Source organism: Fusarium keratoplasticum, chromosome 12 (genome assembly GCF_025433545.1).
Source record: "Fusarium keratoplasticum isolate Fu6.1 chromosome 12, whole genome shotgun sequence".
NCBI lineage: Eukaryota > Fungi > Ascomycota > Sordariomycetes > Hypocreales > Nectriaceae > Fusarium > Fusarium keratoplasticum.
In genome coordinates, this window is record NC_070540.1 from 621,611 (window position 1) to 639,102 (window position 17,492).

General features: G+C 53.5%; 6 protein-coding genes across 6 annotated transcripts; 4 read left to right on the plus strand and 2 right to left on the minus strand.

Annotated features, from left to right (window-relative positions):
* Positions 1-1,034: 1,034 nt before the first annotated feature.
* NCS57_01380000 (uncharacterized protein) lies at positions 1,035-3,230 on the plus strand (the record flags this gene model as incomplete). Its single annotated transcript, XM_053063423.1, has 1 exon — positions 1,035-3,230. One exon carries the CDS (start codon positions 1,035-1,037, stop codon positions 3,228-3,230), a length of 2,196 nt encoding a protein of 731 aa, XP_052906756.1.
* An 804-nt stretch (positions 3,231-4,034) lies between these two features.
* NCS57_01380100 (uncharacterized protein) lies at positions 4,035-7,116 on the plus strand (the record flags this gene model as incomplete). Its single annotated transcript, XM_053063424.1, has 7 exons — positions 4,035-5,091; positions 5,163-5,168; positions 5,231-5,733; positions 5,790-5,819; positions 5,888-6,051; positions 6,110-6,464; positions 6,523-7,116. The coding sequence occupies 7 exons, from the start codon at positions 4,035-4,037 to the stop codon at positions 7,114-7,116; spliced, it is 2,709 nt and encodes a 902-aa protein (XP_052906757.1).
* A 532-nt stretch (positions 7,117-7,648) lies between these two features.
* NCS57_01380200 (uncharacterized protein) lies at positions 7,649-8,545 on the plus strand (the record flags this gene model as incomplete). The annotated part of the gene is made up of 1 exon (XM_053063425.1): positions 7,649-8,545. One exon carries the CDS (start codon positions 7,649-7,651, stop codon positions 8,543-8,545), a length of 897 nt encoding a protein of 298 aa, XP_052906758.1.
* Positions 8,546-9,194: 649 nt separating this feature from the next.
* NCS57_01380300 (NACHT domain-containing protein) lies at positions 9,195-13,498 on the plus strand (the record flags this gene model as incomplete). Its single annotated transcript, XM_053063426.1, has 4 exons — positions 9,195-9,607; positions 9,706-9,954; positions 10,010-10,561; positions 10,612-13,498. The coding sequence occupies 4 exons, from the start codon at positions 9,195-9,197 to the stop codon at positions 13,496-13,498; spliced, it is 4,101 nt and encodes a 1,366-aa protein (XP_052906759.1).
* A 133-nt stretch (positions 13,499-13,631) lies between these two features.
* On the minus strand, positions 13,632-14,653 carry NCS57_01380400 (uncharacterized protein; the record flags this gene model as incomplete). Its single annotated transcript, XM_053063427.1, has 2 exons — positions 13,632-13,959; positions 14,037-14,653. 2 exons carry the CDS (start codon positions 14,651-14,653, stop codon positions 13,632-13,634), a joined length of 945 nt encoding a protein of 314 aa, XP_052906760.1.
* A 598-nt stretch (positions 14,654-15,251) lies between these two features.
* Positions 15,252-17,183, minus strand: NCS57_01380500 (uncharacterized protein; the record flags this gene model as incomplete). The annotated part of the gene is made up of 2 exons (XM_053063428.1): positions 15,252-15,801; positions 15,853-17,183. 2 exons carry the CDS (start codon positions 17,181-17,183, stop codon positions 15,252-15,254), a joined length of 1,881 nt encoding a protein of 626 aa, XP_052906761.1.
* Between the last annotated feature and the right edge of the window lie 309 nt (positions 17,184-17,492).

Consider the following 17,492-nt stretch of genomic DNA (forward strand, 5'->3'; position numbering starts at 1 on the left):
CCTCGTGCTAACCCGCTGCAGGTCGCCAATGTCTCACATCTCCAGCCAGCCACCACGATAAGCTGGCTGGGCTGGACCATACCCACCCACATTCACACGCCCAGACATACAACAGGGCTGAAATGGGAAAAGGACCGCTGACATGGCAAGCTGGATTATGTGATGATCCTAATTGAAGCTCAATCGGGAAAAGAGTAGTTTAATAGACGACCTGCAGTCAGCCAGCCATTTGACCTTCAGGTCAAACCCGGAACGTCTCGCCTGGGACCTGCATATCTGCACACCGATAAGGCGGCATATTAGCGTCCAGGGGGCAAGAAACCCGGGGAAGAATGTGCAAGTATCATTAGGCGTAACTGGATATCTGTAGTTGCTAGTAGATTGAAAGCTTGCTTTGCCGATTGTACGGAAGAATCTTTCTCTAACTTGCGAGAACCATGGTCCGCCCTGGGCATGAGCCGGTACTCTTGGGACGGGCCGAAGCGCTCGGCTGGGGCGAGGTCACCACTAGCCCCTTCGACCCCTGCATTTATTGATGGATAGACCAAATAGTACGAGACAAGAGCGCCACGCTTTCAATAGCTCAGTTCAGGGCCCTCGGCATGCAGAACGGTGACATTCATCAGCTCCAGTACCCCAAACTGTTCAGCCGCCAGCCACTTTGAGTGATACGCGTCTGTTCGCCGAGATAGGAGCACCTCCTTCGCATCGACTTTTTCTAGGTCTAGGTCGACCGACTATCTTCTCCTGGCATGTTCCGAGACAATGGCTGGTACTATTGGCATTGGTTCTGGCACCTCGACCCTGCTAGTTGTGTGGGATGGCCAATTGGGCATTGATCGTTTAAGATCCCGCAGTTACTATGGCTCTGGGAGGCGAGCTGAATGACTTCTTTAGGAGTGCAAAGAGCGATCCAGACCGGAAAAGAAACATGCCGCTGAGAGATTCAGGGACTGCCAATCAAGATAAAAGGCGACATGGTTCGCTGTGTAAACAGAGGCCCTGCATCATCAGCTCATCATTCTTTTCTAACCATGGCTCACTCGTGGAGGGCTCTCCTCGTTGCGAGCCTTGCGCTCGGCAGTACAGCCACCACGATGGACACGGCCATCGTGGTCCAATATCCCAACGCCAACTTGCCTGTTGGCTACCTTGGCGACAACAACAACACAGCCCTTGGTGCCCCTCGCCTGCGTGTGAGGTCTATCGGCCTCGCAGATATCCTCCCCTCATTGGACTCCCGTGGTAACAGCCGCTGCTGTCCTCTCGGCACCGTCAACGACGGCACAGGTTGTGTCTTTCCCGAGTCATCCGTGTGTGAACCCGGCACGAGGCTCGAAGGCAATGTCTGCGTCAGCGACCACCCGCCTCTGTGTCCCGACGGCCTCAAGTTCAACGGCAAGCTCTGTGTCGCCGTGAATCCTCCGCAGTGTCCGCCCCTGGCCAGGTTCAATGGTGTGGCGTGTGAGGCCGAGTCGGACCCCATCTGCAAGCCCCCCTTTGAGTACGAGGATGGTGTATGCAAGTCGACGAGCCCGCCGTTGTGTCCTGCTGGCTTTACCATCAACGACCAAACGCGCCTTTGTACATCCAATGAACCTCCTAAGTGTCCCGACAAGCAGACCTTTGATCGGGAAGCTGGAGGTTGTGTCAGTGTTGACGGTCCTAAGTGCCCCGGCAACAGCAAGCCCGAGGGAGACCAGTGTGTCGACCACAACCCTCCCGTCTGCCCAGACAAGTACTACATCAGCAACGGCGTCTGCAGGCATGACCACCCTCCCTCATGTCCCGACAAGTTTATTCTCAAGGGTTGCGCATGCGTCCGAGAAGAAGACCCAATCTGCTCTCCTGGCTTCTTCAACACACGCACCAAGGTCTGCGAGGATAAGCCTCACTGTCCTCCCGACTATGAATTCGTGGGATCCGTGTGTCTCGGCGAGGTGCCGCTCATCTGCCATGGTGACACGCAGCTAGTCCTGAGCGAGGCTACGGGCAAGTCGGCTTGCTGCCCTGAAGGATTTGACTTTTACAACGGCGAATTCTGTACCATGGATGTCGATGATCCGGATGACTGGGACTGCCCGGCCGAGGCCAAGTACGAAGATGGAAAGTGCTGGATCAAGCCTCCGGAGCCTCCATCTTGCCCCGAGCATAGCGAAATGATCGGCAATAGATGCCATAAGAAAGCTGTCCCCGTTTGTCCTGATAACGGCAGCTACACCGACGGAAAATGCATCCTTCCTGGCGGACCCCAGTGTCCTCCCGGATCTTCCTTCAACGGCATCGACTGCATCTCCGATGAACGTCCTAGGTGCCCCCCAAACTCAGTCATCAACGGCCGAGAGTGCATCTCCACAGGCGGAGCAAAGTGTCGTGAGGGTTACACCCTCACTGGGAATGAGTGCATCGCAATTGAACTTCCCAGGTGTCCTACTGGATCCACACTCGTCGGCAGACACTGCAGACACCCCGATATTCCCACCTGCAAGGACGGCACCAACCTGCATGACGGACACTGCGCCTCTCCGACACCTCCCGAGTGCCCGGTCGGTAGCTATTTCAGCAACGGCAGATGTCTTGCTCGAGACCGCCCTCATTGTCACTCTGCCAACTTCATCTACGACGGTACCAAGTGTATCGCGACAGGCAAGCCCAGGTGTCCTGATGATCTCTGGTTCGATGGCACGAACTGTGTTGGTAGGGATAGACCCGCGTGCCCTGATGGCCAGTCATTCAACGGCAAGGAGTGTATCTCGATCAAGGACCCTAGATGTCCTGACGATCTCTTCTTTGATGGCAATGGCTGTGTGTCTAGAGGCCCGCCCAAGTGCGACGGCGACACTGCCTGGGACGGTCATAAGTGCGCCTCCAACAAGGATCCCAAATGTCCCGAGCGCACCACCTACGACCGCGCAACAAAGTCGTGCACAGCAAGACCCCCCAAGTGTCCTGAAGGAACCGAGCTTCGCGGCGACGTCTGTGTCCTTATCAAGCCTCCGGAGTGTCCTGAAGGTACCTACCGTAAGGGAGCCAAGTGTGTTGCTGATACACCGCCCACATGTCCTGATGGCCTGCACATGGAGAATGGCCACTGCGTTTCGTCCAAGCCACCGACCTGTGGTGAGGGTACTGCGTTTGATGGAAAGAGATGTGTTATTGGCACCAAGATGGAGTGTTTCAACATGGAGGTCTGTCCTCCTGTCGGTGCAGCGTCGCTGCCTGCTCCATGATTTGGAGAGTAGAGGGAGATATACCTGTAGTTTTAGAAATCACATAAATCCACTTTTGTTCCCAACTGTTGTCTGAGCCATTCTTGTTCGCCGTCGTCTTTCACAGTGAGGTACATACGGATGAAAAGACTCTCTTTCCAGACGTAAGAAATCCGAATACTCTTGGGGCGCCTTTCCCTTCAGCTTGTCGGTATTCTAGATAAGCTGCCAACCAAAGGCAAGAAATCCATAGTAAGCAGCATCGGTGTCTCGGAAACCAGGATAAATCTTGTCAAAGCCAAGAGGGGAGTAGTTGAGTAACGCGCCCTCCTCCTTCCATCTCGGAAAGTCCTGGAGCGTTTGTAGACCCAAAGTGTCAACGTAGACCCTGCCATTAGCGAGCTGCTCATCGATGTTCCCTTCGTGGTACTTGGAAAGGTCGACAGTGAGGTTGAGCTTCATTCCGGGAAATGCCTTTTCGAAAGCGGTTTTGACAGCATCTTGTTTGTTCTTTTCGTCCCCGCCCATCCAGGCGATAACCTGGACATGGTGGTTTTCTAAGCTACCGCATGGTATCCCGCTATTGGGAATAAACTTTCTCTTATAAGTAGCAGTAGTTCTACAAGCCTCTTTGTTTTCCCCACATCCTGATTGGGATTGTCACGTGCAGGCGGTGCGGCTGAGTTGATAACTTGGGAACCCCTCAGCGCGCCAGCTCTCATTCCAAACATCTTCGGTGTCGTTTCCGACCTCCTAGGATTATCGTCTGGTCCTCAGGCCCATACCACCTTGAAGTGGCACGGACTGATGCCGCATTCCGCCCCGATGTTGGACGCAGAGACGAGAGACGGAACGAAATGGGCCGATATCAAGCCTCTGATCGGGATCGGGCATGCAGATGAGCTGCGTTCGGCCCTGAAGAAGTTCTCCGGGGTGGTGCCGTCTAAGATATACGAGAGCGTCAAAGACCTATGGAAGGACCCCAAGAAAAGCGAGGCGATTGACCTCCTGCTGAGCTGGGGACCATGCAAGAAGAGGCTGGGCCTTTTCAGATACCTCTTGATGACCAACAGCGCTAACAAGTCGAGTGAGCTCGAGGACCCCGACGACGGCGAGGACGGGGCGACGGCCGTTCCGATGGATCTAGTTGCTGTGCGGCTGCTCCGAGTGTCGCAGGATTTGAACGAGCTGTTGCACGAGTTACAGCCCGACGAAGGCATGAATGTCCTGCACTACATAGTCGAATACGGGTCCGAGAGTCTGCTGGCCGACGTCGTGAAGCTTGTCAAGGAGAACAGACTAGATGGTATCGAGACGCTTCTAGTGACAGGATCCGAGAGGAAGACATCGCCAATGGGCCTCATTGTTGAAAAGAAGAAACTGGACATGCTCCGGCAGCTGCTGTCATCCCTCCCAGAGCTCATGATCGAGGAGGCCATCATCCAGCAAGCCATCGATGGCAGAAGAGACGAATTTCTGCTCTTGTTCGCGCAGCTGCGGCCGCAGTGTGCCACGGTTTCATTACTCAAGTCCGCTATATCCGGCGCCAACATCACAATCCTGGAGGAGATCCTAAGCCATCGGAGCTCGATTTTCTCTGGGCATGGTCTGCTGTCCCACGCCGTTGCAAGGGGTCAGGTGGAGGTGATACGCACCATGATGAAGAAATGTCCACAGCTCGCCATAGAGTATGACGAGGAGGCTAGGCCGGCCCTCTCTCATCTGGAGAAGATAGCAGACTCCAATAGGCGAGACGAGGTAAGGTCGGCGGTGAGTCCATACGTCATTCGAAGGACAAGGTTGGAGCTGGAAGCGTCGTCCAAAGGAAGCGGCACAACGTCTGTGATTGAGATGATTCGGATGTGGTTGGCCGAACCAAAGGGTTAGTCAACTCTGAACCCCTTCTTGTGGATCGGGTGCCGTGCAAAGTTAACATGCTAACAAGAGACGTAGATAGAAGTAAGGGCACGCTCTGGATGGTAGTGTCTCTGGCATCATGTCGACTAAAACTTGCCACATAGGAAAAGAGATCAGCCTGGATCTAGGCGGCTTCCAACATTCCTCTCGGTCAATCGATCCTTTCCTCCGAATGATCAAGACGTCATCAACCAACATTACCACGAAAGCCGCAGAGCTGAAGGTTGAGTTCGAGTCAACTCTGCGATACGTTGACGTTCCAATACCAGACTTCCCAGAGGCCCAGGCTGGTGGCATAAAAAGAACAGAACGTTCCGAGGCAAAGGTGATTCTGGAATGGTTGCGCACCAAGAAAGAAGTGACGGGCATCTACGAGCTTCGAGTTCGGGACTCGCTCTTCTTTCCGCACAGCGAGGAAGCTATCGCCCAATGTCTCCTAGGCTTTGATGTAGAAATGCTAGATTGGATGCGGGTGGACATGTCAGCCAAGCCTTTGCTCAAGACTTGTCCCAACCTGAAAAAGTTGACGCTGTATGCTGGCAACTGGGCCACCTTGAGTTACTGGACTTCGGAAGAGGCTATAGACGCTCTCTCGGGGTTTTCAGAGGTATGACCCTAACCCCAAGGCGGGACCTGCTATCGCTAAACGTTCGACCTGTATAGCTGGAGGAAGTGACGATATTCATTCTTCCGGTGAGCTGCGTCTTGAGTCGCTGGCTCTGTCGTCCGACAAGTCGATTCTCTTCTGACAGCTTTTTCAGGACCTGATTGGCCCTGGCTACGGTGCAACCTATGAAACAGAGACAAGAGAACGTCTCGACGCCCTAAAAAAGTTCAAACCCTTCAAGTTTTCCGTGGAGCTTTCTCTGCGGTCATGGTCCTCCTTGCGACGACGGAAAGAAGAGGCACCTGTATTCAAGAAGACGTATTTCCTGACCATATCGTTTTTCAAACTTGGAGTCGAGGCTAATCACATACTGCAGCACCGCTGTGGAACTTACCCAACTGGAGAGTTTCATCCGGGCCTATAGTAAGCTCCAGGAGGAACTAAAGGACGCGGACTTTCTTGAGGAAGTAAACCCTATGCTGAAAGAGGAACCCTGTATCAGAGTGGCCGTCATCGACACTGGCGTGGATCCCAACTGTATACAATGCAGCCAGATCAGCGGAGCGTCATTCGTGTCCTCGGACAGCGGCGAGAGTCCTTGGTGGTTCTCCTATCACCCGCATGGCACGCAGATGGCAAAGGTGATTTCGGAACTCAACCCTCATTGCAAGCTGCTAGTGGCCAAGGTGGGAGACTCAGACATGGACATGACCGTTGAGAGACTGATCCAGGTGAGTCAAGCCATGGTGAGGTTCTCCACTCCGCAATAGCCTAACATCCCCTTGCCAGGCTTTGAGATGGGCAGTAGACTCAAAAGCAGACATTATCTCCCTCAGCTCATCCGTCTTCAAGGCAGACACGAATCTCGAGATGGCAGTTCAAGATGCCATCGCAGCCGGGGTCGTCATCATTGCAAGCGCCGCTGGGGAAGCGTACAAGCAGCAAGAAGCTTACCCAGCCGATTACCCCAATGTACTCAAGATCGCAGCAACCGACTCGAGAGGAAGAGAGACGGTCGAGAGCCTCGCATCGCAAGCCCACTACATGTTCCCGGGGGACCGGATCTTCGCCCCGACAACCTTCCTGGGGACGACTAACAAAGCGGATGAGATATCGGGAACTTCTGTGGCAACGGCGATAGCTTCGGGGGTGGCTTCTCTGGTCTTGGCATGCCATCGGCTGTGCCTTAGCAACCAGAGCCTGCCGACGCCGTGGGCTGAGCATTCGAAGCTAAAGCGGAAGACTGTAAAGCAGGCCTTCGACAAGATGGTGGACAATGAGGGGAAGTTTGTCAAGCCCTGGCTGTTCTTTAATGAGGCGGATCAGCATAACTGGGGGGAGCCTTCGAGGACGTTGGCATGGTTGGGGAACAAGAAATTTTGATTATATGCTGGTAGGCGTTTAAACTGGCTGAACTTTGCGCTGTGACGTTTGCGTGTCGAACCTGTCTATCAGACAACCTGCGCGGAGAGTTAAGCCAGCTGCTTACTCACGGATTTCTCATCTACCGCCCATGGGATCTCTCAAGGTGATATGGCATGGTAGATATTCTTCAGAGCCAGACATAAGAACCAGCATAATGGACAAATCAGGGGTGAACAAGAAGCTTTCAGTTTAGGTGACAAGGCAGAGTGCGAGGTGGCCAAAGGGCGTCAGCATTTCCGCCCCCAACGACCACAATGAATCAGACAGGAGTATTTACGCCACCTACTCGGATCCCGAAGCAGTACCTCCCCGATCCATGGATGCCTAAAATATCAGGGCACATTGCATCTGAGGATGCCGACATATCACTGCTCCCTCAAGGTAACCCCGCTCGTAGCAATGTTGCAACATTCCAGGAACTTTCACCAGTATCAGAAAAACAGGAGCCTATATTGCCTTTCCACCTCTTGCTTCTCCACCTGATCTCAACATGCCGACCCAGGAGGAACTCACTCGAGGCATCAAGCAAGACATCTTCCAGGCCTCGCTCGACGAGGCAATAATCCGAGAGCGAAACGACCCCTTGGATCCGATCCAGCGGAGCGTCATCACGGACCGCGGCGCAACAAGCGACTACAAGGTTCAAGCCCTGCTCAGAGCATGCATCCATGGTCATATGGCTGGTGCGTCCAGCAGCCCGGCCTCTCTCATCGTCGTCGATTACCAGCTCCAGTCGCTCAAGCAGAACAGCGTCTTTACCTCTGTGACCACCAGCTTTACATTCTCAGAGCACCCCGATACTTCAGAGGAGAGCAAAGCTTTGCCCAGTGTCATCGCGTACGCTCCGTTTGAGCGTCCAGTCAGGCTTAACCAGTCTACTGCAACCGAGGGCAAGACCACTACAACCCAGTTCAGCATCTCCCCACAGGTCAAGGGCATCAGCCTGGGAAATTTCACGCTGGGGCGCGACAAGACGTCGAGCCACGAGCAAAAATACTTTGAGCAAGGGAGGGCGGGGAGACATCATGACCACGGCAGGCCGAACCTCGTGTGGTGGAATCTCGTCCACAACAAGAGCCAGGGCTCCGAGGTGACCCCCCAGTTCCGGGTTGCGATCCTAGTCGAGAGGAAGGGCAGCGCCAAGTTTCAGGCCGACTTTAAGATTGCCGCTGAAGGAGGTTTCGGCTACAAGATCCAGGAACTCAAGGACAGGTGGCTTTACAGGACAGCCATTGACGACCCTGTCATTTTTGACCCGGAGAAGGAGCCTATGGGGGACCTGGAGGGCATCGATGCTAATGAGCTCGGCAAGTTGAAGAAGAGAGAGAGGCTGGAGGTCCTTTCTTATTTCCCGGGACTAGAGATTCTAGGGGATGGGGGACAGTGACCCTTTGCTTACACGAGGCCCAGAGGGGCTGCCAGTCTCGATTACCAGATATTTAAGTCACTACCGCTCAAAACTGAGCTAGTGGATGTCAAGAGAAATTGCGGTGAATTTCTGCTTCATCAAGCCAATGCTAGAAGAGTGGCACTATGTCAGCATTGGGATATGATGCTATGGAATGTTAATATTGTGTTCTTTGTTATAGTTGAAGCCCGGCTCTTGATAGGATACGGCCCTTAATAGGATACCTGGGCGAATAGATAGCTATACGGGCAGCATCCATGGATTCCCAGTCCAAAGGAAGATTCAAGGCTGGGAAGCCTGAGTGAGTAAGAATTCAGACCTGAGCATGAGTGGCGTCTGTAGGGTCACGTGCGACCAAGCCGTGAGGTTGATGACCTTCAGCCGTGGCGCGCCCACAACAGCCAGGCTGAACATGGCCCTCAGGCTTCAACATCTCCCACGAACAGTTAAAGCTGTCACTCACCTGTTAGAGAGCAGGCTTTATTATCCAAGATCACACTAGGGACGTTATCTTGGCGCTTCACTCGTCTCGCCCTACAGTGACCGGCTCCAGATCGAATTTCCCCGCCTCCGCCACTGCCCTCGAGCTAAGAAACCAGCTGGCCCAACTCAAGCATAGAGTCAAGCAATGGACCCTTCATCCTTCGCCAGCGCCGCGGCTAGCCTCCTGGCGCTTGACATCCAGATTCTCTCCTCCCTCTACGGTGACTGGGACGAGGGGAGCAGGCCCCTGGTCGATAGGCTCACATACGAGCTTACGCAGATCCGAACCGTCCTCCAGGCGCTGGAGATCACGTCGCTGTCCTTTGCGGAGCCGATCTTTGATGTTTCTCGCCTCCGGTCATGCCTGGAAGATCTGAAGGAGCATCTCCTGTGGCTGGGTCCCAAGGTCTCGGAGCCAGGCCTCCAGAGACATGAGTGGCAGTGGCGCACCATGAACATGCTGGAGCGATCTGGGTTCAGCAACCTCTCGCTGTCAAAGTGTGGGAGCGCGAATGAGCTCGTGTACTTGCGGTCGTCTCTGTCCAAGTTGAAGGATTGGTAAGGATCAAGCGCACCTCCATTGCAAACATGCAGCCCATATCTCAGAAAACACATGCTTTGCTGCGTCTACCTTCGAGGACTAACAGAAACGTTAGCATCGCAAAATCTCCTTTCCGATCTCCCGAAGCTGCCGTAGAGCGCCAGGCAAGAACCCTAGGCAGCTGTTTATGGAACGACTGCATGGACTATACCAGATCTCACGAGACGGCGCGAGAGACACGCACAGAAGGGACTGGCCGATGGCTCCTCAGTGACAAGACGTATCATAAATGGTTCGCGGTTGACCGTTCATCAAACGTCTTGTACTGTACCGGGAGGCCAGGCTCTGGCAAAACTGTTTTGACGTGAGTTGCCAATGACCCTATCCTAGGCCCGTCATCTAACCAAGTGGATCGTTAGTTCTCTGGTCGTGGACGAGATTAGGGACCTCCAACAGCATGAACCATCTTCAAATATCGGACTGGCGTACTTCTATTTCAGCTACAAAGTGCCAAGTCCCATGCGAGGTGTCACCCTAGCGCTCCTCGAGCAGCTATTCCTACAGTCGTTGACCGCCCCCGACGAAGTCTTACAACTCGAAGATCGAGCTTCAAAGGGGGAACAGATCCCTTTTAGGGAAATCCTGTCGATCCTGTCTGCTGTATCCAAGCGTTTTCAAAAATGCTACATCGTTCTCGACGCCCTCGATGAATGCGCCGACGACTATCAGGCCGACTTGGTCCACCTCCTCAGCTCCATCCGGGACTCTCGAAGTCGCCTCTTTGTCACCTCCAGGCCATTTCAGAGTTACGCCATGTTTGAAACCTACCCACGTATCAGCGTCGCGCCGTCCGCGGAAGATGTCGAGCTCTACGCCACGTCACAGCTTGAAAGGAGCCCCCTTAGGGATCACCCCGAGCTCCTCCAGCAGGTCGTTGGGGCAATCATCGAAAGCAGCGCTCAGCATGGCATGTAAGTTGTCCACATTGTGTTTCAGGCGCATCATCTCACCTTTGACACAGGTTCCTACTCGTCATGTTACAAGTCCGCGAAGTGCTTGACAAGCATACTGTAAAAGGCACCACCGAGTGGCTTGAATATTTCCAGAGCCATGGCGCCTCGGAAGGGAATCTTCTGAACGCGTATCAGAAAGAACTCGCCCAAATTTCGAGCCTCAGTCCTGACTTGACAAATCTGGCAGCATGGACTTTGACGTGGCTCTACTTCGCACAACGGCCCCTAAACGCCCGAGAGCTGCTGGATCTCCTCAGAACGACCGAACACGGCGCGGTGTTAAAGCTCAGCGACAGTGAAGCTATAGGGCTCATTGTCAAAAGCTGCATGGGGCTGGTACGCAACTCGACTACTATCACCTTTACGCACTTTTCTGTCAAGGAGTTTTTCGACTACAACAAGGACCATCCCCTCCTTCATCCTGAGTACATGGTCGCCGAGCGTTGCTTGGTGTATATTTCTCTCTGTAAGCTCTTCGCACTCAGTAGCTCAGAAGAAGTCGAGAAAGTTGTGTCCACGCACCCGTTCTTGCTTTATGCGGCGAATCACTGGGGACGCCATGTTTTCAATGTTGGACCGGATCATCGGGCCTTTTTCGGACATAAGTGCATCCTCGTCCTCGAGGAGCCACAGACGGTGGCCATCCTGGGTCAGATCTCACTATTACCTCGCCTCGACATGAAAACGCTCAAAGGGCCCTTTGTCGAGTTCTCAGCCCTGCATATGATAGCACATTTTGGCCTCACCTGGCTTCTCGACTACCCTTGGGACAGGTTCATTTCCGGTCTTCTGGCTCACTTGACCCCTCAAGGGCCGGGCTTCAACTATCTCAAAGACAGCTGGGGAAGGACTCCACTCCATATCGCGGCTGGTCAAGGTCATACGCTCTGCCTGCAAAAACTGCTCTCGATGCAAGATCTAGTTTCCAAAAGTCTACGAGCAGACGACGAAGGTAGGACGCCATGGCACTACGCTGCAATGAGCGGCAACGCCCAGGTTATCCAGGCGTTATCGGCGAGATATCCTCTTAGCCTCGACCACGAAACACACGATGTACAGGGACTGAGTCCGCTGCAGTATGGTGTGATCCAGGGCGATGGGAAGGCTTTCGAAAGTCTCATGGATGCTTACCCGGCTGAAGAGGCATCCAAGACATACATGGACGAGGCCTTGACAGCTGCTTTGCAACATGGCAGGATAGACATTGTTCGAATGCTCCTCGGTCGTATCACGCCCCGGTATGAGCACCTGACAGTAGCTATCAACTCCAATTTTGCGCTAGCAGTGAGGCTTCTCCTTGATTACGTGGACGATCTCGACAACCCAGCGACGGCTCAACGAACAGCCTTGCTTGAAGCCGCCCGCACTGGGAATAACACAATCTTGTCCTTCCTGATACGCAGTGGAGCAGGAGTAGGGGAGACAGACAGCAATGGTCTTACCGCCCTGGCCCACGCGGTGGAAGTGGGCAACGTCGAAGCCGTGGGAGCTCTGCTCAAGGCCGGCGCGAACCCAGCAACACCTTACTCTGACGGCACCAGCCTCATCATGCACGCGGCCTCTCGAAACATGATTGACATCCTGCAGCTCCTCATAGAGTCTGGGTCGGGCGACGGAGACTTGAAGGAAGCCGCTTTCCTTGCAGCCAAAGAGGGACATCAAGACGTTGTCCAGCTCCTCCTCGCGTCTGGCGTGTTGCCTAATGAACGCTCCCGTGACGGACAAACCCTTTCAGAAGTTGCGAGGGAGGCTGGGTTCGAAAACATCGTGGCACTCCTGCAGGACACTGGAGCTGAGCCTCTGCCTCAGGTTGTCTACTCCACCAACAAGGTGCCTCCTCAGGACCATAAAGCCTCAACATCCAGGGAAGCACCATCGACCAGCTACCGAGTCCCCAGTAGCAGTACTAGCCGTGGCCTTGAGAGCCCTACGCCAAAGAAGGAAGAGAGCAAAGAGTGTGGCGAAGGTCACCACACGCGCCTAGCCAAAGATGAGGATGTTGTGGAAGAACCCAGGCAAGAAGCCAAAGAGGGACACACTGCCGAGCCTAGTAGTAGACATACTGCTCCAATCAGCAGAGAAGATGCCGAAACTAGGGGAAAGGCGAGGAGAAAGGTACCTTCGCCTAGTTCCGAGAGGACGTCTCAGCATGATGTGCCTACCACCCTGCGCAGTACCCCCCAATCGAAGGGCCCCACGCCCTTCGTCCTTCTAAGCACACCAATCGAGCCGGAATACCTTGCTCTAGGCATGATTGTGGCGGACCCTCGCAGCCCCTTGCAATTCTACATCCCAAAACAGATACAATCACTCGAACCCCTAACTTCCGAGGCGCAATACAAAACGGTGCAATACGACTGGAATGTGGCCCGGTTCTCATCAAAGACGTCCAATGCCACCTTGGCATCCATGCTTGAGGTATCCCTTGCGGCTAGTCGAGCATCCCGAGGGTCCAGAATGGACATTCACTCGCCTCGTCTCCTACGGCGTCAACTCCGAAATCACGACCATGTGGTCAAGACAATCTGCCAAGGGAATGAGGAACAGCTGTTGGACATGCTCAAGAACTGGAAAGAGGTTTTCGTTGTCGTCGGGCTGCTGATCGCGACCGACATGGAGGTGGTGGATGAACAGGAGGAGAAGGCCGCAGCAGGCGACGGGATATCCGTTGGTGTGGGTATCGACATAATTGGTTTAGCCGCTCAGATCGGAGCAGAGTCGAGCAGGAGAAGAAGCCTCTCGGCACGGTATTCGGGCGACAGGGTCGTGGCGGTCCAGTATCGGAGCCTCAAGCTCGAGAACCGGCTGTTTAGGAACTTGCTCACAAGGGCAAAGGAGACGCCGTTGACTCTGGGGGCCTATTTTCAGGGGGATACGAATGAAAGAGTATTATAAGATAAAACTAGGTTCATGCGGTAGGGGTTGAAGCGAGCGAGAAGTACAAATAGTTATAATACTAATCTGGGGACCTAATGCTATAAAGCTACAGAGAAGAAGAGTAATAGGGCACTAGCAAAGTCCAACGCTGCTATTCAGCGAACTCAATCGACACGTTTTCAACGTAGTATCTGTTCGATTGACTCGTGGCGGTGCAGGTGAAGGCAATCTTCAGCTCCGCAGACGTTGTCGAAGGTCGGTAAACCGTCGAGACAAATTCCTCAAACTCGTTGTTAGGAGTTCGAGGCGGCACTGTAGCAACCTCACCAATGTCCTCGCCGCCAAAGCTTGCGGTCACCTTGCAGCCTGCCGTGGCCGAAGGCGTATCGAACTCGACATAGATGAATCGGATGCGGTAGGCTAGGCCGGGGCGCAGACCAGTGATTTCTTGGGCGATGGAGGTGTAGGGTCGCATAACCCTGTTTTCATTACATGTTAGTAACCAAGAGCATACATACTGGACTTCTGGCTCTTATTGCTGCTTGTGTACACTTACATGACGTTAGGCTCGGAGTATTTCCAGAATACAGCGCCGTTGGATACCGAAGCCGGCCCGGTGCGAACCCAGGGAGCGCCATTTGAATTGTCGTCGAAGTTTGCGTTGGCAATCGTTGGGAGAGTGGCCGGGGCTTCTGACGTGGTTGTGGATGCTATCGCCGATGATGTTGTCGACGTCTCTTCGGCGGAGGTGGTGGTCGCCGTCGACGACTCTGTCGAGGATAGCTCAGTGGACGTAGCGGTTTCCGTAGTGGATGGGATGGTCGATGTCGTGGAAGCAATCTCGGTTGTCAAAGTGGTTCCAGTCGAAGCAGTCTCAACAGAAGAGAGAGTCGTGGTCTCGCTCAGAGAAGGTTCAGCACTGCTCGAGGTCTCGGACGAAGTAAAGGCAGTCGAGGAAAGGGTCTCGGTTGTTGAGGTTTCCGTAACCGCAGAGGTCGTGGTCCCGGTTGACACGGTGTACGTCTCAGTATCGGTCGAGGCAGAAGACGACGGGGCAGAGGACGAGGAAGAGACGCCCGTCGTGGTCAAGCTGGGCCTGCATGGACCAGCAATGACAGCATCTGCCGCAAGAAGGGCGACAAGTCCCGTGACGATACTCTTGAAAGAAGGCATTGCGATGGTAAAACAAAGTTTCCGACGCAGTAAACGAGCGATTGCGTACGGAGGAGAGAAGAAGCAGGAGGAAGGTTGAAGGGTAAGACTCCCACAAGAAAAGCAGGAGGACGATCCTCTCCTTTTCACCTCCTTTTCGACCAACAAACTGAACGGCACCACTCAGCATTCTCAACAACTACTGCAGGGACCATGTTGTTAGTTCTGCAACAAAGAAAAAAGCTACACAAACATAATTACCACTTACAAGGGCTCTCCTAACAGATGACGTTTTTTGGACCCACGGCCCATGCAAGCTAAGCTGAAGAAGGAGTTGGTCTAGACTTCATTGGAGAGCGGCACCCAACTTGATCTCCTTTGTGACGGACTATTGACACACTAGAGTCAATAGTTCCGGCGGGGGCGCCGTGCCGTGTTTTTCGTAATAACAAACCCCAGTTTTCGGTCAGCCTGGTCGCACGACGAGTCCGTAGATCGCACGCGATGTGTGTCCTAACTCTGTTAAAGTTTATCTTCGAAGCACGCAAGAAAAGTACTTAATTATATCTCATCTCCCACTCAAACTAAGAACGGCAGCTTCATACTGACTCGTGTCTTCCTAGTATCTCGGACCAGAGGAACCCAGAAGTGGCTGCTCTGACCTCGTCCGCGGCGAGCCTCCAAATGAGCTAACACTTTCCGACCTTCCGTTATTCTCATCAAGACGGAAATAATCCACCGGTGACACAGGTTGTAGCGATATCTGGCTATCGCTAATCGATGGCAGACGTTGCGGGCTAGATTTGGGGCTCATGGCAGGCGGTGGCAGCAAAAGCTCCCCAAATTCACTGCTTGCAGCAGATCCCCTGGGACGCCCCCAAGGCGAGTATCCAGAGCCCGTATCACGGCCAGGTGTGCTGTTGAGTTCTGATCCAGGCGAGTGGAGGCCATGAACACGCCGGTAAATGTCCATCTTGGTATCTTCGTCGGGACGGAAAACCTTTGCTCCTGGTCGCATAATTCTGAACATAAGGCCATACACAACCAGCTGCAGGCCTAGGCAAGTGGCTACCATAGCGGGGTAAATATGTTTGGCGTTGTATTTTCGGTCAGCCAAGGGGTCGAGGGTGATATATGCACGCGCAGCTCCCCTGGAGAACACGCCGCTCCTGACGTGGATTAGCAAAGTACCTAATGACAGAAATTGTCATCAAACTTACCAGCATGTGCATGTATTAAACACCCCAATAGAGGAGCAAAGAATAACAATTAGAATGGGTATCCCCAACCCCGTGTCTTTGGCAACTGTCAAGTACCAAGCCACTTGGCCCTTGAAAAATACTTGAATCAGCCACGTCAAGCCAGGGCTCAATATCAACGCAAAGGCGCACGATATGACCCAGAGACTGCGGCAATCCAACCCCACAGTAGGAGTGAACCATAGTAGGACTAAGGCGCAGGTCGCAGCTATCAGTACCGGTGCGAGAGATAGCATGAATAGGTAGAAGGGTGATCGATCATCCTGGCCACCAGCAATAAGGACCTTCTTCGGTCGAAAGTTGTACAGGCTACCCGTCCATGGCTGTGCATCGATAAAGTCGACGACGCTACTCCTGCGTCTATTGGCAAGCCAAGCGATCTTAGACACTAGCATCGGGCTGTTCGGAAAGATGTGCTGATCTCGCTTCTTGCCTTTGAGTGTTCGGCAGTATCGCTCCATGATGCGCAGGCATGTTCGACGAGACACGAAGCCGGAAAGCGTGTTGCTGAGCATGACGATTGTGACGAGCCAGGACAAGAACATGGCAGTACCGATTCGGCCACCAGGTTGACTTGTTTGTTCTCCGCCAATTTCGGGGATAAGGGCACTGAGAACAGAACAAAGATAGTTGATGATAACGACGCACGTTCGCAAGACCTCGTTGGAACGGCTATCGACCAGCTCCTCTGCGGCTTCCAATAGGATATGATCCATGTCTTGCTTTGCAAGACGTGCTCCGTTCTCATTCACGAGGTTTTCAAGTTCTCTGTTGACCGACGGCATATCGTTGGTGAGTTCCTCGAATGCCGATAGGATAGCCGCCAAAGCGCGAGCCGAAGCCTCATAGTCAGGTCCACGGGGAGTTGCCCGCAGAGCTATGGCATAAAATCGATTCCAGACTTCGGCTTTAGTGAGTAGCGACCAGAGAGAGTCGATGGGGTCGCCCATAAAATGCAGCATGGCAAATAAGCGATTGACAGTTCCAACCCGGGCGACGTGGAGGTTACCCACAAGCAGCAACGCGGGAAGCAACCAGGTGAGAATGCGAGGCCACATGTCTTCATACAAGCCAAAGTCTGCTTCTGGACACATTTTGTGGCATCCGTCGATGGTAAGTTTGAGGTGGCCCGGCTCAGACATGGGTTTGCCTTCATGGTAGAAGAAAATGCTGTCATGTGGGTTGATGGATTGATTCAAAAGGCCGTTCGTAATAGTCTTGTTGCATAATTTGAGGTCGACTGCAGTAACTTGAGAAGCTGCCCAGAGCAGCAAGGCCACGGTGGTCGCCATAATGCTAGAGGAGGAACATGAGATGCAAAGAAGGGGGAAGAGTCACAGGTACAACACTTGAGAGGTTTTTACAGCAAGAGCACCACGAGACTTTAAAAGCATGCCAAGCAAGGCGTTTTTACCGACACAAACTTGGGGGCTTAGCAGGCAGACTTGGACATTGTGTGGTTCGCACACTTCTATTCTCAGCCGACACCAACCAACGTAACTGGGCGCCAGCAAGCCACACCCGAATGGAACGGTTTCTGCAAGAGAAGGGACAGTAATCCAGGGTTAAACATGACACGTGGGAGACCATACGCCCCGTTT